The sequence below is a fragment of the Rhinopithecus bieti genome, unplaced genomic scaffold (genome assembly GCF_001698545.2).
Source record: "Rhinopithecus bieti isolate Rb0 unplaced genomic scaffold, ASM169854v2 scaffold_7884, whole genome shotgun sequence".
NCBI lineage: Eukaryota > Metazoa > Chordata > Mammalia > Primates > Cercopithecidae > Rhinopithecus > Rhinopithecus bieti.
Genome location: NW_016806331.1, coordinates 5,792,140 through 5,815,980, shown reverse-complemented (window position 1 = coordinate 5,815,980; position 23,841 = coordinate 5,792,140). Strand labels below are relative to the sequence as shown.

The following is a 23,841-nucleotide window of genomic DNA, read 5'->3' as shown; positions in this document are numbered from 1 at the left end:
TTTTTATGTATTTATGCAATTTAAAAACCTTTACTATTATTTTAGTAGGACTTGTCAAGGGACTGAAATAGATGTGCGTGTGTGTATGAGAGTGTGTGTGTGTGTGTTTAGTATACCATATTTTGAATTTTCTGTTATTTTATTTTGGCATTTACAGTGAGTAATGGAGGTGTTGATCTTTTATCTTAACATTTCTTTTATGTAACTGAATTGTTGAGGTACAGGAGAATTGCATTATCACTGGAACAGATTAGAAGGCTGATTTCCTTGCCAAAACACAGAATAGCCTGCCTACTTCACATTAAGTGATGCAGTATCAACGGCTTGGATCTGCCTGGTTGAGAAAATTGGAAGTTAGAGTTAGTTCTTAAGAATCTTTGTCTGTGGAAGGTTCTGAATAGCTCTACCAGATAGTCTTATAAATTTCAAGGTGAGGGAATTTATATTATTTCATTTTCCTTTGTCTCAGATTAATTTAAAACCTAGGTCCCTAGCTGCCTGAGGAGAGGGGAGAAACAGAAAGGATGAACCGAGAAAGCAAGACAAAGATACAGATACACAAATAGACACATACAGACACACGCATATACAAGTCTCTAAAGAGAATGACGCACACAGGACAGGAAGAATTGGGAGGTGATCAATTAAGACATTAAGTGTTTTGTGACACATGGATGCATCTGCATTTTGCCCTGGGAACAAGGGCCATCAGCTCATTTTCAGAGGGCTGCTGGCTTCTGCAGCTCACTCCTCAGATCAAAGCAAAACTGTCTGCTTGCATTTTCCAATCAGAATAGGGATGCTAATTTATACTCCTTAATGTGTGATGGTAAGAGACTCCTTCAATTAACTGAATTCTATAGCCAGCAAAATAAAAGGTATACAAAGAGGCGCAGGCTGGAAGAGCTGAAATTCTCATTAAATCAAAAGGTCCAGTATTCATTACCTCATGCATCTGAGGCTAAACACTAAATATTGGGATCATCAAAGGAGGTTTAATGGGTTAAATTGAGAATATAATCTAATTAAAATATTAGGCATGGCTAAATAGTTCTTTGATATTCATCTAAAGGTTTCATTAAAAATAGATGCTTGAGGTTTGTATCATAGGAGATTATCAATTTTAAGCAGAAACAACAGATTTAGGAACCTCATCAGCACTGCTTCAAAGTGTCACCATTGTGTGGAAGCAGGGGAAATGGGAAAAGGCATCACTGCCAGGTGACAGGGTGGAGATATGGTATGAGGCAGGGCCAACCAGGCTTCATGATCATGATTTTGATAGTTGTCTGGATGGTCAAAAAATAAAGTGTAAGATTAATTGGGGAGATGATTTTGCCACAGAGGAAAGAGTAAAACATAGAGATCTGAACTGGTTTTATTCAGTGTGTTCTTGGCTTCCTTCCTCTGTTTAGACAGCTTCCCAAAGAATGGCCGATCATATTTTCTGGGTTTTAAATTCTGGGCAGTTATTTCCCCTACTATGAAATTTGAACCATAGGGATACTTAGCACTAAAACCTCTCTTGCAAAAGCTGGAGACCCTAGTGACAGAGGGTGCCCTGAGTAGCCTGTTTAGCAGCCCCAGTATCAGTGCTGGTCTCTACAAGCTGCCAGTTCAGCAAAGGGGATTTATGAAATCTTATCAGATATTTCCAAGTCTCCACTAAATACATTTGCCTGGAATGCTCACATCATTGTAAACCTCTCAACCTGTTCGAGCTATTTAATAGCGGAAGACCATTTATTCAGCTTATTGAAAATTAATTACTTACATTACCCCGGTTTGCAAGGGGGAAATGAAAAGGCAATGGAGAGGCAGCAAGGGAGATAAATCCAGTTCCCCAAATTCTTTTTTCCTTTCTTCATATTTTCCAGAGCCCCTATATTGAGAGGTGGAAAGAGCTGAAAATATTATTCATTTTGTATCTTATTGTATCTTGCAATGTGTTGTCTAACATTTTGGAAAAGTGTCAACTTTCCAGTTATTTTACTGAGCCAAAAGGAAATAACCAAACATGAAAAGTGGGAGTGTTTCACACTAGAGAGTAATTTAGAGAGTTTGATGAATGAGTGAATGAATGAATGAATGAAGTCTTCCATCTGAAGCCTTTTGCTTTCCATTAGCCAGATGTTTGCTTAGGAAATTGGGTTATTTTATGTTTCTTTCCTCTGTCTCTTTGTGAGACAGATGTGTGGTTTTGCTTAATGAAGTTACAGGGTGTGTAGAAAAAAACACTGCACTTAGTCCGGAGGCAGTAGGGTGGGGGGACAGTGCTGAGCATCAGATTTTCAGCTTCGGGGACCCTGCTTCAATATATTTCAAAAAGTGGAATAAACATCTAAATATAACTTTTTATTAGAACATACGTATTTTGCCTTTATAGTATGGGAATAATATTATTTTGACAATATCTTATCATCACTGACGTAGGGAGAACAAGCACAATGGATAAACAAAATCCACAGTCATTCAAAAATTTCACTTCCTGCTACAGTTTTAAATCCTTTCCTGACTGGGAAAACAACTAAAGAGGCAAATGGAGCATTCTGTATCTTTGTGTCTCCTTGTTTTTACCTATTAGGAATAGAAATTGTGGAAACACAGTTAGCATTAGGGAGGAGAATTCCTACAGTCATCCTACGAATACTTGACTCTTAGAATGAAATGCATATTATTCAAGTCTGATTCTTACTCTAATAGGAAAAGGTAATCTTTTTTTTTTTTTCTTGAGACGGAGTCTCGCTTTGTCGCCCAGGCTGGAGTGCAGTGGCGCCATCTCGGCTCACTGCAAGCTCCACCTCCCGGGTTCACACCATTCTCTTGCCTCAGCCTCCCAAGTAGCTGGTACTACAGGCGCTGCCACCACACCCGGCTAGTTTTTTTGTACTTTTGGTAGAGACGAGGTTTCACTGTGTTAGCCAGAATGGTCTCGATCTCCTGACCTCGTGATCCACTCGCCTCAGTTTCCCAAAGTGCTGGGATTACAGGAGTCAGCCACTGCGCCCGACTAGGAAAAGGTAATCTTAAAAAAGGCATATTTAGGAAAGCAACCCTGATTTTTACTTAGGAACTTCACATTTTCAAATGCTACTTCTAATATAATGGCAACAGATACATTTTGAAGCACATCTTGGGATAGAATTAGCAAAACTTGTCTTGATATCTGCAGACTATCATCCACATCCAATTCATTTTCTGCTATTTTTCAATAAGTAATTAAAGAAGAATCCCCCCTGAGTTATCTAGTCTGCTATTGTGGGCCATTTGCTATCAACTCAAAGTTCTCAATTAGCTCCAGTGTTGTTATAATTACCGGACGTGTTTTCAAACAACTCCCAGTTAATAACTGTTGGGATGAAGAGTCATTTTCTCACTATAGACTAGACTGTGCACGTTCATGCTTGCTGTGATGTTTTGACAATGATTCATTAGCCAATAATAAGGCCCCAATTGGAACCATTAGGCATCAGTGCCTCTGCTAGGCTTACCTTTTATTTTGTTCCTCAACATTGTCTTTTCTTGACTTGGTTTCTGGATAACTCCCAAGAGACTCCTTACTATACAAAACAATATCAGGAAGACAGCTGTCATTAAATTCAGCTACTTGTAAAAAAAAAAAAAAGCTCCCTTTAAGAGGATGCTCTTGTTGGAAACTCAAGATGGAAAAACACAATTAAAAGGAGGCTTTAATAAGAGAGAAGACATGGTTTAAATGTCCTTTATTTGCACTAGTTGATAGACATTAGGCAGATTGGGTACTGTGTCTTTCAATGGCATGTGTATAACATCTAGTCAAATACAGGGGCGCCATCATTACATCACTTAAGTTTGAAGTTTTTTGTTTTCTAATTCGATTATTTTTTATTTTTGAATATTTGAAACAGAAATGCTACAAAATCGATCACTGATCCAATTTGGGCCTATAAAAGATCACTATTGTTGTCATTAGTACAATTTACTTTAAAACAGGAGCAAAAAACGTGTTTGTCATTCCCTGTTTTTGCGAAATGTCTCCCCTTAGTATTATGATAGTTCAGTGACATTCTGCTATGTTTCCCTATTGTGAGATGACGTGGAGCCAAATGAAGGGCCACTTTGATTCATTCTTTGATTTCAACCCCAAACTTTCAGCAAATATGTTTTATTTCATAGCCAAAGTTATTTTAGATGCCACATGGCACTATATAAAGAATTTTCTTGTCCTCAAGTCTTATGTACTGGATAGTAAAGAGTTGCCTGGGAGGTAAGAATCCTGTGAAATGTTGTTTGATGGGAACTGAATCACTTAAGCTGCTTCAGCTAAGTTTGGGTTCTTGACAGTAGGTGTGAAAGTGAAGGATTTAACAATGATTAAGCTAAGAGAAAACAGTATGGGAAGTTTTGAAATGTTCTGGAAAAAAAAAGAAAATAAATAGTGTCTCTTTTATTGGTCATTTTCTAAGTTTGAGTTGCTTTATATGTGTATTCTAATTTTATCAGTGTAGTAAAGAGTTGGCAGATTGTACATGCTAAAAAAGTATTAGGTACATAGTAATGCATATTTCTAAAAACTGAACTTGGTGGAAATTCAGGTCCAAAATAGAAATTCATAGCAACTATATGTTGCTTCTCCACACAGAGAAACAAGGACAACCTCCTTCCATAGACAAATAAACAGTATATTCCTGGTGTTGAAGGATGGGAGATTCAGACCTGGCTACCCTCCCATTACTCTCAGTAGGACTGATGGACTCCTGAGTCATGTAGCCTTTCTCTTCACCTCAATTTCCTCTTCTGAAAAACTGGCAGTTGAATGTGATAAACTCTTTCCAAGCTCTAAATTCTTTTAAGATATTCTAATACAAATGGAATATTTAAAAATTTTTACCCTGTCCCTTTAAATATGAATGTCTCTATATGCATTCTTTTCCTCTTCCAGATTAAGTTAGAATTTAAGGCCATTTCGGAAACAATTAATGAAGGTTACTCATTCTACTTCATATTTCTAGAAATGTCTTCCTGCACCCAGAAGGGGCCTCTTCTCTTACAAATACATTTTAGGAGCATTTTGGCCTGTGATTTTTCTGAGTCTAATGCCTCATATATTACATTTTCCAAATCTCACTGAAACATGATTCACCAGTTTTCTGTTTATCTTCAGATACTTGTTACTTTGCAGACTCTCAATTCTAACTGCTTTCAGTTTTAAGAGAAGGTTTCGTATGGGCACCTTTTATGCTACATTCCAGTGCATGTAAAATATATACAACATAGGAGTAAATTTCCAAAGCTAGTCCTTACATGTATTGATAAACAGATTTGCCCCAAATTGATGTTCAAAATATCCACTTCTGGATATGCCTATCTAAAAATGTAATGTCCATCTAATATAAGGAAGAAAGTAAAAAAATTAAACCCTCCAGTAATTATTTTAAGTCTGGGAATTCTTGCAATATTAAAAAAGATTAAAAAAACTAAAAAATATTTATTAACATTTGTATTCAGTAGTAAACTATGGAATGCTTTTGTCTTATCTATTTGTGTGTGTGTGTGAAAACACACATTTGACAATATTTTAAGATATTTGTGATGGTAAGATGGCCAGCAAATTTATGTACTTGGAGTAAGGAGCTTTGATAAAGTGTGTCTCTCAGAGCTGCCTGCATCAGGTGTTTCTGGACTTGTTGGAGGGTTTCTAACTAATGTCTTGATGCTCTCTTAGAACATTCGGATTTGTTCTATCTGAGCAGGCACAGCCAGATGTACCTTCATTTTTTTCAACTTTATTTCTTTATTTATTTGTGTTTCATTCAATTGTCACTTTATTGCAAGATGGTAGAATTAATTACACATTTAAACTATAACCTGGTAATCTTGAGTCAGGCACCAAGATTTAATAAAGGCAAACCACTTATTCAAAAGCTATCATAGGGCCAGGTGTAGTAGCTAATGCCTGTAATCCCAGCACTTTGGAAGGCCAAGGTGGGTGGATCACCTGAGATCAGGAGCTCGAGACCAGCCTGATCAACATGGTGAAACACTGTCTCTACCAAAAGTATAAAAATTAGCCAGGCGTGGTAGTGCACGCCTGCAATCCCAGCTATTCGGGAGGCTGAGACAGGAGAATCGCTTGAATCCAGGAGGCGGAGTTTGCAGTGAGCTGAGATTGTGCCACTGCACTCCAGCCTGGGCGACAGAGCGGGAGTCCATCTAAAAACAACAACAACAACAACAACAACAACAAAAAACAATAAAAAAAGTGATCATGGAACAACTCAAATGCCGAGTAAGAAAGATGGGAAACATCTGACTGGCCAACAGATTGAGTTCTCTCAGTATAGTGAATAAATGTTTCATTTTTAGGAGATAGAAACTATCTACTTCAGTAGAGGGCAATACAGAAAGATTTTGCCACATAGACTAGTTTCCATTTAGTCAGTCAGCTGTTTCTGGCTGTCTCAATTGGGATAGATACATTTACATAACTGGCTGTGCATGAACCTTCTTTGCCAACAGCTTTAGGTCCCAAATGCACTTGGCAATTGTCTCCTTTTCCTGCTGTGCAGAGATGCTCTGCACCACGTGGTTCTCCACCCAATTTATCATGTGCTCTTGTTCCTTTCAACGTATCATGTTCTGCACAGATATATGATAGTCCAGGCATTCTTTACTTCCTTATACACTCTATGCAGTCATTCCCAGTAAGTAACCTCCAAAGCCATAGCAATGTTATTCCTCTGCACATCAAAAAGGTAATGGCGCTTCTGAACCAGTGAGCGCTGCGACTTCTCCAATCAATTGCATCCTGGATTTGTTTGACGGAAGCCTGCTTCACCTCTTCTAGTTTGGGCAGTGTCTGGCTCATTGAGTTTATAAGCAGATTCTCCAATAGAGGCACCATATTTTTAAATTACATAAAGTAATCCTGGCCGGGCGCGGTGGCTCAAGCCTGTAATCCCAGCACTTCGGGAGGCCGAGGCGGGTGGATCACGAGGTCAGGAGATCGAGACCCTCCTGGCTAACACGGTGAAACCCCGTCTCTACTAAAACACAAAAAACTAGCCGGGCGAGGTGGCGGGCGCCTGTAGTCCCAGCTACTCGGAGGCCGAGGCGGGAGAATGGCGGGAACCTGGGAGGTGGAGCTTGCAGTGAGCTGAGATCGCGCCACCGCACTCCAGCCTGGGCGACACAGCGAGACTCCGTCTCAAAAAAAAAAAGTAATCCTACTATTGATATAGTAGAGAAGATCTCTGTGGTAATCATGTGTATTTCTTTGGATAAAGCATACAAGATAAGCCCATTTTGGAGCACATAGTGTCCTGTTATACTGGTTTTAGGATAAAGAAATTGGAAGAATTCCTCAGGGATCAGCCCAAAATGAACTTTTCCTCTATAGGAAAAGGAAGGAAGAGGGGGTAGAGGGGCAAGGAGTCGCTGCCCTGTGTGAAAGGTCCTTGTTGCCTGCAATACTCCTGGACCTAGGAAAACTGCATTCTACAGAGAGGGGGCCAGTGTGGCAGTGGCAGAAAGTGCCACCCAGGACAGCATGGTCAGCGAAGACACAGGCAGCCAGCTGTCTTAACATCCCTGAGACCCCGACCAGACAATGTGTCAGGGCAGTAACCTTTTGTTGCTGTTGTTGAGACAGAGTCTTGCTCTGTTGCCCAGGCTGGAGTGGAGTGGCACAATCTTGGCTCACTGTGACCTCTGCCTCCTGGGTTCAAGCGATTCTCGTGCCTCAGCCTTCTGAGTACCTGGAACTATAGACATGCACCACTACGCCTAGCTAATTTTTGTATTTTTAGTAGAGATGGGGTTTCACCATGTTGCCCAGGCTGGTCTCAAACTCCTGGCCTCAAGCAATTCACCTGCCTCAGCTTCTCAAAGTGCTGGGATTACAGGCGTGAGCCACCGTGCCCGGCCTCAACTTTATATATATATAAGCCCTTTGCCAAACTTGGAGATTTTAGTAACATTTTGAAATGTTATCACAAAATTTACGGATGACTGAGTTCATTTTAGGAGAAACTGAAGTGTTTATACTTGTTTTTCTTACTAGGAAGGTAAGAGAGAAACACAGCTACATTTATTTCTGGGTAACTTTAAGGTTTCCATTATGCTAAGGAACGGGGTAGAGATTAAGAAGTCAAAAGATCAATGTAAAACCAAAAGCTTTATTCTCTAGTTATTATTCAGTTCCAATTCTAACTGATTTGAAAATAAATAATTAAAAAAATTTTCTTCCTAGAAAGTAAAATATGGCACCATAATCCAATTGGGCCTCATATTTTAAATCCTGCAGAAAGCAAGCACAGACTGCAGATAGATGATAATAATAAGCCATCACTCTCAACGCAGAGAAGGTGGTTGGCGTTTCTTTTCTCCGCGTCCATTCCTGGACCATTTTTGGTCTCCTTCCTATCAAATGTTGTCTATACGATGTGAAGGACTTTGAAAGCAGCCACAGCCTGTTTTTCCCTTTCGTGTCTGTTCTGCAGTATTTCCAGCAGTGAGATTTCAGGTAAACTTTCTTCTTTCCCAGCATAGGTTGGGTTTTTTTGTTCCTTTGATGCTTGATGAGTCAGATTTGATGGTTTGGGTTTGGGGATGGTCTTAGCGTATTCCAAAGCCTAAACGCATAAAGATGAAATTTTATTTGAAATGCGAAGTGAGCCTGGATTCCTTAAATTAAATCTAGGAAATGTTTGTTTATAATATAAATGGAGACTATCACTATAACTTACTAAGACATTGGTGGAAATGGAGATCAAATAATGCAATATAACACACAGTTTAAACAAAATATATTGGCCCCAAAACAATATATTGTGGAAAAAAAGGAGTTGAAGAATAATACATACAGTTGTGTCCTTTGGATGCTTTTGTCATAAAACTGAGTCTCCTTCAAGTGTTCCTTCTTATGTGTTTGGTCTACTTAGTTTCTGGAAGTCTTAGTAAAACCAAACTTCTATTAAGGAGATATTAATAGACCTTTCTATCCAAAGAAGACTTGTCACAGCTTGAGACCAAAGACATCACTGTAGTTTACATACACTTGAGCTCCCATCATTATACCAGCTATTCTTGTTCCTAGGATCTAGAAAGTATTTGAGGTTGAATTTTTTTTCTTTCTATAGCAATCTAGATGCTGAAAAACGCAGTCTTTTTCTCAGTGATGTCAGTTCTGAAAGGCGTTACAATAAAAATGAGATCACTAAATATGATTTCTAAACCTGCCTTTATAACAGTTTTGCATTTTAGTAAGAGATTGTTGATAGCTGAAATACAAATGGATTGTACGCTTTCAGTCCTGCAAGAAGGAAAAAAACCTCTAAAATGTAGAAAGGAAAAGTCTAGACTTCTCAGTGCATGTAGGTGAAAGTTACACATATTTCTAATTATAGGTTTGTTGCCTTGAAACACTTCATGAAAAAATAAGGGATTAGAGAAAAAAGAAAAAGTAGCACCGTAGAAACTCAATCAAGTGGACTGAGGTCTTCAAGGTCTGAGGAAGAAAGGCAATAAATAGAAACTATGATGGTCTGTGAAAGAGAACATGAAGTACAAATTCCTGCAGGCACCAAAGGATCTCTTGTTCCTTGTGCAAAGGGTCCCGTGTCCTTACAGGGACTGGATAGATCAATTGAGGCAGAGACTTGTACTGCAAAGCTCTGTGTACATATTTCATTCACATCACAACTGATGGTTGATGCCATCTGAGAGGCAGAACATTCTGTATTCCATGAAATAATTTTTCTTCAATCGAGGAACCTATATATTACAATCCTTACGGAAAGTGTAGGGGAATGAAGTTGAGAGAAACAATGATTATATGTCTTTTCTTTGACATATAAGCAGCAAGAAGACAACAACTGCCTTAAAGTTTATTTAATGATACAAAATAAAATTGATGATGAAGCTTGCTCATTTAAGAAATCACATGATTATTTAATTTTTATGTGTGACAAATTTAAAATACTGTTCTTGGAAGAAAAGACGTGGAGACAATCACTTCCAGAAAAATAAAGGTTAACTTTACAGCATTGTGTATATGTGTGTGTGTGTGTGTGTGTGTCACTATTGCATTGCTATTTGTGAATGATGGGTAGCTACAGGAATGGAAGTAGTTAAAATATCTCCTGTGTTCCAAAAAACATGGGCAGGTTTTTCTTAAGTCACAAGAAAACAGGTTGGGTGTGTTGGCTCTGCCTGTAATCCCAGCACTTTGGGCTTAGTTGGGAGGATAGCTTGAGCCCAGGAGTTTATGACCATCCTGGGCAAGACAGCAAGACCCTGTTTCTAAAAAAAAAAAAAAGAGAGGTAATAAAAGTTTCCTTTTAATTCTGATTGAAAAAATAAATGCCTTGTTGAGAATTTCTTACCTTCTGCCGAGGGATAGCAGGTTTATTCTGTGGTTTTTCTGTTTGTGGTTTTGATAGAACGGATAGTGTCTTCATGTTGTACTCCTTGACTTGTTTTGCATATTCCTTTCGGTGTATTAATTTTTGCGTCTGTTCAGAGAAACAAAGTTATGATGAATCCAGGTGCTGCTACTTCTCTCTGCTCTCTATTTAAAGTGATGCCCTGGTTTCGGTATACTGGGCATATCTTATCAGCTGTACAGGAGAAATAGGATCACCTAGAGTAAGGTGGCAGCAGTGAAATGGTTAATTGTTTCTCCTTGAAATAGTCTCTCTGTGAGGAGGCACATCACTGCAATAGCACGCCCAGTATGCCCTTAACAGGGGCTAAATCACATTCAGAACCTTCTTTGTTGCATTTACCCAATTTATTTTCATTTTGCTTCCAACTTTGAACTATACTCTCTTTTACGCCTTGAGTGCAACTGCAGTTAAAACACATTAAATGAAGATCTCCTTTCACTAGAGGAAAGAGAATAAAGTGGATGCACTTTTCAGGGGTTGGGAAACTCTTCCTCTAAGTGTCTTCTCTGTAGCCACTCTTCACGATTATCAAGATAACTCTAGTGGGAAAGACCAACGACCACGTAACATACACATTTATTTTCATGTGCACGGGTCCCACTTTGCCATGCAGGCCTTCAAAACTAACCGAAAGACAGATACATATAACAACATGGGCTAAATATTTTTATTTTAACGCAAGAGGCGTGTCCGGGTCTCTATACCAATGTTATTTCAGAAGGGTCTCTATTCCGAGTGACACATTTGAATTAGGGCTTAATTCTGGAGGGCGTCTTCGTACAGTTTCCTAACAGACAGATGGGCTGAGTCAGGTCTGGAAACACTGTATGTGCATCTCACTCACTTTGTCTCTGATGGACTCAAAGTCAGGTCCGAGGCCTCCAAGCTTCACGTCTCTTTTCTGATAACCTTTCAGCTTGGTGTTCTAAAAATACAACCACAGAAACAGTTTCTTTTAAGGACTTATGCGTCCCCCTACTCCTACCACTCCGAAAGGTGTCATAGCCACATAAAGTAAGAAGGAAAATAATGAAAGCCTGTGTGCACTGTCAGAGAATGGCTGCATTTCCTGACAATTCTTCCATTTTAGTGGTAGTTATTGGTAACAGTCTCTTTGGTAATTTGTAGCTGGTTAGCTAACGTGTTTTCACTTTTCCACTTCTGCAATAAAGAAACTTGAAATTCTGAAATTACAAATAAAAGTTTTCAAGCTAGTGATGTCCTGTTTTCTTATGAGTTTTTTTCTTTTAACTTTTTTGGAGATACCTGATTTTGCTATGTTGCCCAGGCTGGTCTTGAACTCCTGGGCTTGAACTCCTGAGCTTAAGTGATCCTCCCACCTCAGCCTCTTGAGTCGCTGGGATTACAGATGTGAGCCACTTCACCTGGCCCTTGCTATTAACGTTTTTAACACAACATATATGTTATTACTTTGCCACTGCTCCTATTACCATTTTGTCCAGTCTTAGAGAGTTTGCTGAGCCAAATAACTTCCCTGGAAGAAAGCATCTAAACGCATCAGATAAACACAGTGCTTCAAAAAGAGAATACCCCGTCCAGTGACATCATTATCATAAAGGGCGAGTTAGATGTATATCTTAGGACTTAATAATTAACAGGAGCGCAGCTGGTCGCGGTGCGCTCCTGTTTATCAACAGCATTATCTGTTAGAGACACTACAGAAGACAAGAAGGACCAACCTTTCAAGTTTTGCTATTGAGTTTTGGGGGAAAAAGATCATTTTAAGGGAAAAACAATTATAATCCATTTATAATATTCAAAAGAAAAGTAAGCGTTTGAGAGTCTTGGCAAGACTCACTAAGAAACTCCTTTTGTTCAGTCAGTGTGATTTCAGATATGTTGAAGGGTACACAGAATTTAATATGACAACTCTTGTTAGTATTGCCTATTTAAAAGGATGGACAGCAAGAAAGTGAAGCAACTGACTGATTAGATCATGGCACCTGAGCACAGTAATAGCCAGGAAAAAACCCTAATATTCTACTGCCTGTCTGTCCCCTGATAGATTAAGATATTCCCCAAACCACTGCTTTCAGAATTAAAACTGAAGTTTAGGCTGGGCATGGTGACTCACGCCTGTAATCCCAGCACTTTGGGAGGCTGAAGTGAGCAGATCACCTGAGGTTAGAAGTTCGAGACCAGCCTGGCCAGGGTGAAACCCTGTCCCTACTAAAAATACAAAAATTAGGCAGGCCTGGTGGCAGGCACCTGTAATCCCAGCTACTCGGGGGGCTGAGGCAGGAGAATCGCTTGAACCCGGGAGGCGGAGGTTGCAGTGAGCCAAGATCACACCACTGCACTCCAGCCTAGGTTGACAGAGCAAGACTCTGTTTCAAGAAAAAAAAACACACACACACACACAAAATCCCCTGAAGTTTAGACTCGCTACTTCCCCTTACAGGGAACTCACATCCTTTTGAAATTTCAGTTTGTTAATTAATTTGGCTTCCTTTTTGGGAAGGATGGGAAAGACAATATAAAAGAGGTGGTTGGATGACAGTAGTTTCTTAAGGCACATGTAAGTTACTGCTTAAAATGGAGAAAAATTCGCCACATTGAAGAAGCAGCTGTCGTGTACCTAACTCTGGATGTTAGTCCCTGTCTATATGTTAATGACAAAGCACAGGATTTTTATCAATTTTGAAATCTCCTGTTAATTATTCCATTTTTAAAATTTTATCTATTTATTTAGTTTGAGGCCAGGTTATGAGACTGTCTAATTTTTGTACTTTTGGTAGAGATGGGGTTTCACCACGTTGGCCAAGCTGGTTTCAAACTCCTGGCCTCAAGTGATCCAGCCACCTCGGCCTCCCAAAGTGCTGGGATTACAGGTCTGAGCCACCGCGACCAGCTGCACTCCTGTTAATTATTAAGCCCTAAGATATACATCTAACTCGCCCTTTTCTAAGACAAAACTTAGCAGAGATAGTCCAGAGACTTCATATAGGACATTTTCTCATATTAGATATAATTATTGCATATAACTCTCCAATCTTAAAAATGAACTTGTATAAACACACTGTATCAACCACTACAAGAACATGTCCTGCTCACGGTGGTCTACTGAGTACCCAGGGTCATCCCAATTCACTTCTCCACTGCCACTTCCCACTGTCGATGTTCAAAAGGCAAACATTCTCCAGCACTGACTCCTCAGCACTGAGCTCTTGCCCATGAAGTCTAAGCAAAAGTTTGTTGGGTACAGTGTATATTTTGGAAAGCTTTAAGGCTGTGGTAGCCCCTTCCCCTTCCTTTTTTCTTGGCTCAAATAAGGATGTGATTCCTGGAGCTGGAGCTGCAGCAGCAATTTTGTAGCCAGGGAAAAAAGAGAATCACAACAATACTGGTTCTGATGTTCTGAGCTGTGGAACCACCAGTGCTAGCAATCACTTACTTGTGGATTAATTGTATGTAAGAAGAATGAACTCATATTTCAGAAATCACTGTAAATGGTAATTGTGTTACTTGCCCACTGAAGGCAATATTCCTAACATCTCAGCACTTTCATGTTGCATTAATAATTTAAAAGGGCCAAAATGACACGCTATATGGGCAACACTTCTACACTGCAAGGATTCCAAGTTTTGTAAATAGAATTTGCCCCATTAGAATGTTAAACATTTATGGTCAGTACTCTAATTCTAATTCTAAAAAGTGAAACAAGATTCTTAAGGAAGGCTTTGGACTAAAATCATTAAAAAATTAGTAGCATTAAAGTATGCAGAAGACGCATTGTTCATTGAAGGGTATTCAAAGTCATACATCTCCTTTAAGAAAACAGAAGTCACCACTCAGCACAACCACGAGAGCTGCTGCCTCTCCATTATATCTGTCTGTTCATACTTTTATACAACTGTCCATTCACTATGAATTCTTAGTTTTTTCATTTCATTTTTTTTTTCTTTCTTTCTTTCTTTCTTTTTTTTTTTTTGAGATGGAGTGTCACTCTGTCATCCAGGCTAGAGTACAATGGTGCGATCTTGGCTCACTGCAACCTCCACCTCCCGGTTTCAAGCGATTCTCCTGCCTCAGCCTCCCAAGTAGTTGGGATTACAGGCGCCCACCACCACGTCTGGCTAATTTTTGTATTTTTAGTAGAGGCAGGGTTTCGCCATGTTGGCCAGGCTGGTCTCGAACTCCTGACCTCAGGTGATCCGCCAGCCTGGGCCTCCCAAAGTACTGGGATTCAGGGGTGAGCCACCACGCCCAGCCTAAATTCTTATTTTTTCTAAGCATTTTAGTACTACAGTACCTTTTTCTGTCAGTATATATATTTTTTAATGTGAGTTTTATGCATAACATTCTATCATCTAGTTTTGTGGGACTGTTTATTCCTCTAAATGTTGAACATTTAAGCTGTCCTAGGTTAAGCATTGTTTTCCTGGGCTACTTGATTATTTCTTTGAGATAAGTTAATAGCAGTAGAATTATTGAAATAAAATGAATATGTTTAAGGCCATCAATTAATTAGCAATGGAGCCATAAGATCGCTCTTTTTGTCCAAACCTTGATTATACTGGGTATTATCACATTTTAAAACCTTTACCAATTTTCAGTGGGTGAATGAACTCAGACAACTTATATTTCACAATTGAAAATTTGTTCTTTCTCTCACATATGCCATCTGTATGGCTGTTTTGCAGTCACTGAATTACTATCTATTTGCCAAAGTAAACCAATAATTAAAAGGAAGGAAAAAAGGCCTGCTCCAAGTCGTAAATCCAATTTGTCCAAAGGTGATGAGAAAGAAATGATCAGTGCTCACAAATCACATCCTAAGTCTGAAGCAGCTTAACTTCTAATCATTCCACTGGCTTACAAAAGACACATTGTGAAGCATGAATAATTGCCCAGTGCTCTTCAGCCACAGTTCTTACTATCACCTACAATAAACATGTTGGCTATCACAGAAAAACAGAGCCAGGGTCTAGTACTACACCTCCATATGAAGGGACAGAGTGTGGCCCAAAGGGTGATCTCCAAGTGCTGCTGATCCCTTTACAGGATGGATGAAGTCCTTATAGCAAAGGGACTTTTCTCAAGGGATGGTGATGGCTCCTAACGGAGTTTGTTCTGGGTGACTGGCAATGAAAAATATTGGATTTACTTAAGGTTGGCGCAAGTAATCTTGATTTGTTCTCAGAGGTGCAGTTTTGTTTGATCTCTCTCCATCAAAAGTCTTTTTAGCAGCTTATAGAGATATAATTCACATACCACAAAATTTACCCACTTGAAGTTGTACAATACAATGGTTTTCAGTACATTCACCAAGTTGTGTAAACATCACCACATTCCAATGTTAGAACATTTTCATCACCCTGAAAAGAAATCCTGTCCCCATTAGCAGTCACTCCCTTTGCCCCCTCCACCTCCAGCCCTAGGCAACCACTAATCTACTTTCTGGCTCCTCAAAAGTCTTTTATAGTAAAAATAATCCCCCAGAATTCACTTTGATTTATCTCTCCATGGCTGTTACAAGACTAAAAGGTCATAGTAGCACAATATTAAAAAAAAAAAAGTAAATCAACAATGATAGTCTTGTTAAGTCTCCAAACACAAGAGGAACAAATCGGAAAATGCAGGCATGCTCTCAACCAATCCCTGATGAGATTTGCTGCTGGTCTTTGCATAAGACACACACGAGCTGGCATCGACCGAGTCTGGCACCATCTGAGGATTGTTAAGGCCAGACCAGCCCCTCTGCACTGGTGTTCACACTTGATTGCTTTAGTAGACGATGGCATAGGACTTTCCTGATGCAAGGTTTGTACCAGGAATTAACCACAGTTCTTCTCAAGACAGCAGAGTTTTTAATTGCAAACTTGGGACACAGTGTGCCCTGATTGGAAATGACATTGACTGTTCTGTCAGGACCTGTTTCAACTCTGAAAGGTGGTACCCTGCTGGGGGGCCACTGCAGAGCTATTCTCCAGAAAATTCCTCAGATGTGTAAGTGTGAGAAAGTTACTGAAAAACACGACAAAAAACAATGCCTCAAATACTGTGGAACAGCAAGTGAAGGAAATTTGCTCTGCAGTTGCTAAACTTAATCCAAATAAACCCCTTCTTAGAAGCAGTCAAGCAGCAATGCCCAGATTGTCTGTGACACCAACACATGAGTTAATTACTTCAGCTCAGCAGAGTTAGCTGTCAGCAAACTCCTGAAGCAGTCATTTCGTAGTGGGTTGCGACAGATATTTTTATGCCGTTTGTCATCCGTCGATCCCTGACTGCCTGATGTCTTGATTTCATGGCATGGACAATGCCTGGCATTCAGAACTCAGTTACAACAGAACTGTCAGGAGAAGAGGAAGGGTGCTTGGGCCTATTCTCTTTACAAATCCTCAAAGTTTTAATGTGATTCAGGGCAATTCCCTTGGAAACCAAAAGATTTGATGTGACCAGCAAATGGCCATGACCTGGATAATGATCCCCTCTGTCTGGTGCCTTGACTACCTGCTGTCCTATACAAATAGCTCATTTCTAAGTCATTTTAGCTTCTGGAATATCTTAAAGGACAAAGAGCACTTCTGTGAATTTGTCAGATGTAAGCTGAAGGTGCTGGATTGAGAAAATGGATATATAGATTGTAACATTCCTGATAGAAAGCAGGAAGGGGGATGTTCCCAGTTGGAAAGATGGCTGGGAAGGCAGCAACTGCAAATTTTCCTTCCTCTCCCCTGACCTCCCAAGCGCTTAGATTTCTGGTGACACACACTGTTGTCAGAGTACTTTCCTCTATTTTTCTCCGTGAAACATAAATTCAATCAACTAAAAGAAGGGGAAAGGGAAAGGAAACTGACATTTAGTTGATGTCTCTTCTTTGCTAGGGATTAAGCTATGGTTTTAATACATTATTTCACTTAATATCACACCAAATCTACAAAAAGAAAGAATAATTCTGCAGATGAAGAAAAGACGGCTCAGGTGCATTAATAACTTGTCCAAGTCATAAGAGATACTGGGAACAGAGATGAGAACCTAGGAATGAATGGGTCCATGGCTTCCTCTAAATCTTGCCGAGTGAGAATTGAGTTCAAAAGCTTGCATTTTCAGCAACAACCCATCATTGGCAAGAACCCTAACCTAGAAGATTCCCTTGTGAGCTAGTGTGTTTGAGCTAAATTTAGGCCCTGGTAATCTATATGTACTGCAGTGAACAGGCTGTCCTCACCTCGAAAATGTGTTCTGAATACATATCCCTGTAGAAATAATACGGATGATGTGCAGCTTCCTAGTCAAGTCTTCAAAACCTACTTTAGTCACAAAACTCTTGAAAACAGTACTAATAATACCTTACAGCCTAACTACCATATAATGATGTTTCTGTGGAAAAAGAAGTTACCTGTGATTAAAAAAAACACATTTGTGACTGGGCGCAGTGGCTCACACCTATAATTCCAGCAATTTGGGAGGCCAAGGCAGGTGGATCATCTGAGGTCAGGAGTTCGAGACCAGCCTGGCCAACATGGTGAAACACCATCTCTACTAAAAATACAAAAATCAGCCGGGCGTGGTGGTGCGTGCCTGTAATCCCAGCTACTCAGGAGGCTGAAGCAGGAGAATCACTTGAACTCAGGAGGTGGAGGTTGCAGTGAGCCGAGATTGCTTCACTGCATTCCAGCCTGGGTGACGAAACGAGATTCTATATCAAAAAAAGAAAAGAAAAAAGAAACACCCTTCTCCTTATTTACAGCAGAACTGGGGATTCTCCCAGCTCCAAGTCACTAGTTGTGGATTTCACAGTGTGGGCACGGATGGGGTCCTGTCCCCAGTAGATGGGAAGACATGAGAGGGTGAAGTTGGAATGAAGTTCAAAGAGCCTCCAGGAGTGGGTATGTGAAGGAGCTGGGGTAAGAACTCTAGGATTGTGAGCTGAAGACCTGCGGTACACAGATGGGCTCAAGATGGGAGCTGCAGGATTGGGCTGGGGTCATATCTTAGCCCCAAGACATCCTCCTTTTCTTCTCGTTAGTACCTCTCGCTGCCTGTTCCAAGCCAGCTTCCCCTTCTCTTTGAGGCCACCCCTTATCTTTTTCTCTAAAGGCCCCACTTGAGGATCCACAGACTTCCTAATCTCATCACCTTCTGGGATGTCTTACATCTGCCCTGCACACCATAGCCAGAGCTGCCTTTCTAAAATACAAATCCAACCAAAAGTCCTCCATGATCCCCCCTGGCCTACAGAAAAAGTACTTCTTTGAATGGAAAACGAGATCCTCTAAGACCTGGCCCCTATTCACCACTCTGCTCCCATCTTTCAACACTCCTTGCCTCCCAGGTTTAGTCACAAGGACCTGAAATGCTCTCATCCCCAGCATGCACCATGTTACAGCTTCAGCACCTCTGTTCGTGCTGGTACTCCCGCCTGAATTGCTCTTGCAGTTTTTTTGTTTGTTTGTTTGTTTGTTTGTTTTTTGAGGTGGAGTCTTGCTCTGTCGCCCAGGCTGGAGTGCAGTGGCATGATCTTGGCTCACTGCAACCTCCGCCTCCCGGGTTCAAGCAATTCTCCTGCCTCAGCCTCCCAAGTAGCTGGGACTATAGGCGCCTGCCACCACACCCGGTTAATTTTTGTATTTTTAGTAGGGATGAGGTTTCACCATATTGGTGAGGCTGGTCTCGAACTCCTGACCTTGTGATCTACCTGCCTCAGCCTCCCAAAGTGCTGGGATTACAGGCATAAGCCACCGCGCCCGGTCTGCTCTTGCAGTCTTCTTTGCCAATTCTTCACCACCATCTAAGACTTAGTTCTGAATTATCTTCTGAAGCTTTGCCTGAACCCCAGGTCAGGATATCAGTTTTCCTTTATGTTCCTCTGTGCTCCCCATGCATGCCTACATTATTATTATCACTTTTATTATTAATTAATATCATTATTTGTTTTTTGCTTACAACATTATACTGCAACATAATAAGCATTTACATATCTGCCTTCCCAACATAGGCATGTAGAAATCATCATTATTATTATTATCGAGACAGAGTTTCACTCTTGTTACCCAGACTGGAGTGAAATGCTGCAATCTCGGCTCACTGCAACCTCCCTCTCCCGGGTTCAAGTGATTCTCCTGCCTCAGCCTCCCCAGTAGCTGAGATTACAGGCGCCCACTACCATGCCTGGCTAATTTTTGTATTTTAGTAGAGACGGAGTTTCACCATGTTGTCCAAGCTGGTCTCGAACTCCTGACCTCAGGTGATCCACCCACCTCGGCCGCCCAAAGTGCTGGGATTACAGGCGTGAGCCACCGCACCCAGCCTAGAAATTATTTAATAACAAACTGAATTCAACTTAGAAATCATTTGCTTAATTCCTCTCAGGTTGTCTCAGAGTGGAGGCCCTTCTGGACTGAGGCACCCATTTCCCCAGATGCCAGGAGTGTTGTCTGCTGAGGGCTCACAGCTGAGTTCCTCCCTAAACACTGCCTCAGTCACGCGGAGCTGCTGTGCCCAAAGTCACTACCCTTCCCCAGGGGCAGTCACTATCCAATGGCAGGCTGGCATGGGAGAACAAAAGCCTGGGCCCCTTGCCTTTGAAGGGCCATCCCAACTTTAGAACCCTCAGAACCGTGGCCAAGGCTACTGCTGTGTCTGCATCACAGCCCATTTCTGCCCAGCCCCGCTTCCCTCACCCCCTTTATTTTTTTTTTTTTTTTTTTTTTTTGTTTTGAGACGGAGTCTTGCTCTTGCGCACCACGGCCTGCGAGTGCAGTGGCCCCAGATCTCAGCTCACTGCGAAGCCCTCCGCCTCCGGTTTACCCATTCTCCTGGCCTCAGCCTTCCCGAGTAGCTGGCGACTTTACAGGCGGCCCCGTCTCGTCGCCCGGCTAGTTTTTTGTATTTTTAAGTAGAGACAGGGTATTCACCGTCATTAGCCAGGATGGATCTCGATCTCCATGACTCGTGATCCGGCCCATCTCGGCCTCCCAAAGTGCTGGGATTACAGGCTTGAGCCACCGCGCCCGGCCCCCCCTCACCCCCTTAAAGGGGAGGTTCCCAAGGTTGCTCCACTATAGACCTCCTGCATGCACATCTCCATTTCAGTCTGTTCCCTGAAAACCCAACTCACCACAGGCTTATTGCTTTCAACCAGGCCTTTCCCTGTTGCCTGTAAAACAGAATGCATTTTCTAGCTTTTTCCTTATTATTTGACACTGGAAGCAAGTGACCTTTCCTGAGGGCTTTTTATTGCCAGTGACAGAAGAGAAATACACAGGACATAAAAAGTCTCCTTCCTATGCTCCTTCATTTCTTACTGAAAACATTCTACTTTGGGCCTCCAATTTTACTTGTTAAATCATGTAGGCCCTAAGAGAAAAGATTTAAGTGCACCAAGATGCTAGTAATGGTGAATTTATTTGAGACAAAGAACTCAGTAAAGGTCAGCTAACGTTTGAGAGGAAAGTTCAATCACTGGCCAGCCCAGGCATTTTACTGCAGAAGTTGGGGTGAGATTAGGGCCAAGATGAGTTCTCATGGTGGCGGATGGTGGGAAAAATGCAATGGCAACAAGTGCTTTCACTCACTCAACCCCACTTTCTCTGCTTTTTAAGATATGAGAATGAGCTGGGAAGAAATGATTTAATAACCGTGAAGACTCAGGTTAGCACGGGGTTTGGGGTGGAGTATGGAAGTTTTCGGAGTAAGGGATGTTTCAGCTGGGGATGAAAGGAGTTTTGCCACTCTGCAAATGGAGACCTCTCGCCAAGATGACTTGAATAGGAGGGAGAAATGAGCATCCCTGGCAGCAACAACTTCTAGAAAGAAGGGGAGGGAAACCCCAGGGAGTAGCAGGCGCAGGAGCAAGAAACTCCTTAGGACTCTGGGCCACCCAGTGTGGCAGCAACTCAGTAATGACCATCCCTGTTCCAGGGCTATAATTAAATAAAGGTCCATCTGTATTCTCAAAATTGAAGGGTTACTTGGTAAAATGGTGCTTTTATTACCTTACTGCTGCTTCTTTTCTTATGCTTTTTTCCCTTTTCCAGTTGAAACAGATAGCCTTCAGAATTGCTACGGCTAATTTTCACTTGGTTTCTTTGGCTTCTCTCTGAACTGAGTTGGGATTCACTTTCTACCCTTGACAGTATAGGTGGAAGCGTGACGCTGGATAAGGCCCCTTCACTGGGCTGCACGTCAGTCAGCTGCACCAAGGCTTGCTGATGCTGCTCCATTATCTGGGTGAGCCATGAATCTGGAGAAGCTCTAACGGGCTGGCTGTCAGAAGAATGGAATTTCCTTAATGAAAAAAAAAAAGCACAAATCTATTAATAAAATCTGGATACATAAGACCTCTAGCATAAAAGTCTTTATGAACCAGTAACTTGATGCATTTATCACTCCCAAATCACATTAATGGCATTTAGCTTAATCTTTTCATGAATACATTAATTTCTTATTTATCTTAAACTGCTCCTCTTTTTCCTTTAGGACGGTCTACATTTTATTTAGAACTTTTGTTTAGTGCATTCAGAATAGAAAACACCATTTTGAAAATCAAAGACCTTCCCACTGCAAAATACCTAGAAATGTTGCATTACGTTAAACATCCTTTAAATACATAGTTGAATTGGTAACATAAATAGAAATCTCCAAAGACCAAAATGAACAAAAGGAATAAAAACCAAAGCAGATTTTAGATTAGCTGAAGTTATAGCTTTCTTTACAAGAGTTTTGGGTCTACAGGTGTCAGTTTTAATAGTTAACGCCGGTATAGGACATGCAAGATCTTGTGCTGTGTGAGGCAGGGAATCAGAACTAAGATCGTTGTAAGAAGACTATAACTTGAGGTGCTACATCCTCATCCTCAGTTAAAAGCTACATTCATTAAAAACCCATTCACCAGCCGTGAGAAACAATAAGCAAGTCTGTCTGTCTTGGTCTCTGGGCTCTGAATAGAAAAACAGAACAACCCCCATTCCCCACAAAAAGCCAACAGCAACAACAAGCTCTTGTGAATATCTATAGGACAATATTTGGATTTCAAATTTACCTTACGCAAATAATCATGGAAATCCAGCACGAAGAAACTAACATAAAAATGATCTTGGATGAGGGATACTTCTGTAGCATCTGGCAGAAGCAAATATAAAACTTCTCTGGAGAAATACACTCCCACCCAAGCCTGCCTAGGTTTCCACAGGAAAGGTGGCTACATGTGAGTTCACAATCTAAGGTCCTTGCCCATAAGAGGAAATAATCTATCAAGTATGAGAGTCAGCAGACACACATGCACACACATCCAAATAGCAATAGCAGACTTCCAAGAGCTTCAGATAGAGAGATCCTAGATAACATTCATAAGGTCATTTAAGATGAGTAAAGACACGAGAAAAGAAGTTAAGAACCCAAGAAACATATTTTAAAATCCTGTATTTTAGAAAAAGAACAGAGAGGTTTAATCAGAACCAAATAGAAATTCTAGACATGGAAAATATCATCAGTGAAATTTAAAATTCAATGGATACATTAAAGAGCATATCTTGGACACAGGTAAAGAGAGATTTATTATGCTGGAAAATTTATTTGAATAAATTTTTCAGAAAGAAACACTGAGATATAAAAAATGTAAAATAAAAACAGTTTAAAAGGCATGAAGTCTAGAATAGACAATCTAATATACAGCTATTTGGGGTTCCTACAGGAGAAAACAGAGTACATTTGAGACACATAATATTCAAAGGGGGCCGGGTATGGTGGCTCACGCCTGTAATTCCAGCACTTTGGGAGGCTGAGGCGGGCGGATCATGAGGTCAAGAGATCGAGACCATCCTGGCCAACATGATGAAACCCAGTCTCTACTAAAAACACAAAAACTAGCTTGGCGTGGTGGTGCGTGCCTGTAGTCCCAGCTACTCGTGAGGCTGAGGCAGGAGAATCGTTTGAACCCAGTAGGCGGAGGTTGCAGTGAGCTGAGATCGTGCCACTGCACTCCAGCCTGGCGACAGAGTGAGACTCTTGTCTCGGAAAAAAAAAAGAAGAACCAGTCAGATCTCCAGATCACCATCTCCATTTTGTGCACCTAGGCAACTGTCCCTTCCCTCTCGCCACAGCTCACTGGAGGTTTTCATTCTGAAGAAGCCAACGAGTCTCCTGCCTGTGAAGCACCAAGCACAGATAATAAATCTGACCACCAAGATAAAAGACCTAAAACTTACAGGAGGGCTTCCTATCAGATGGCCCCCACAGATCATTCTATAGGTACTCAAAGTCAACAAGCACTGTCACTCAGAGCTTTCAATAAGCTTTCTAGTCCCTCATACTTGATCATGGGAAGACAATCAAGCATTGCCAGACATCTGACACAAGCCATAAGGTGGAAGGCAGCAAAATAGGAGAAGAGAAACAAACATCACTGACAAAGACCTAGAGGAAAGAGAAACAAAGGAGGGAATTA

At 40.9% G+C, this 23,841-nt stretch overlaps 1 protein-coding gene and 1 pseudogene across 7 annotated transcripts in view; both read right to left on the bottom strand.

The window, feature by feature from the left end:
• Nucleotides 1-2,443: 2,443 nt before the first annotated feature.
• JHY (junctional cadherin complex regulator) overlaps nucleotides 2,444-23,841 on the bottom strand; it is a 77,758-nt gene continuing 56,360 nt past the window's right edge. For 2 of the 7 annotated variants that reach the window (XM_017875609.1, XM_017875611.1), the window contains 4 exons: nucleotides 21,392-21,683; nucleotides 11,272-11,352; nucleotides 10,365-10,493; nucleotides 8,137-8,612 (listed from right to left, as the gene is read on the bottom strand). In XM_017875609.1, coding sequence (XP_017731098.1) covers nucleotides 8,415-8,612; nucleotides 10,365-10,493; nucleotides 11,272-11,352; nucleotides 21,392-21,683 — 700 coding nt within the window. In that variant the 3' untranslated portion in view covers nucleotides 8,137-8,414. Of the gene's footprint in view, nucleotides 2,578-3,491; nucleotides 3,561-8,136; nucleotides 8,613-10,364; nucleotides 10,494-11,271; nucleotides 11,353-21,391; nucleotides 21,684-23,841 lie in introns of those variants that run through there. The other 5 variants (XR_001886320.1, XM_017875610.1, XM_017875612.1 and 2 more) reach the window with 5 other exon arrangements.
• On the bottom strand, nucleotides 6,185-6,884 carry LOC108531953 (ATP synthase F(0) complex subunit B1, mitochondrial pseudogene; annotated as a pseudogene).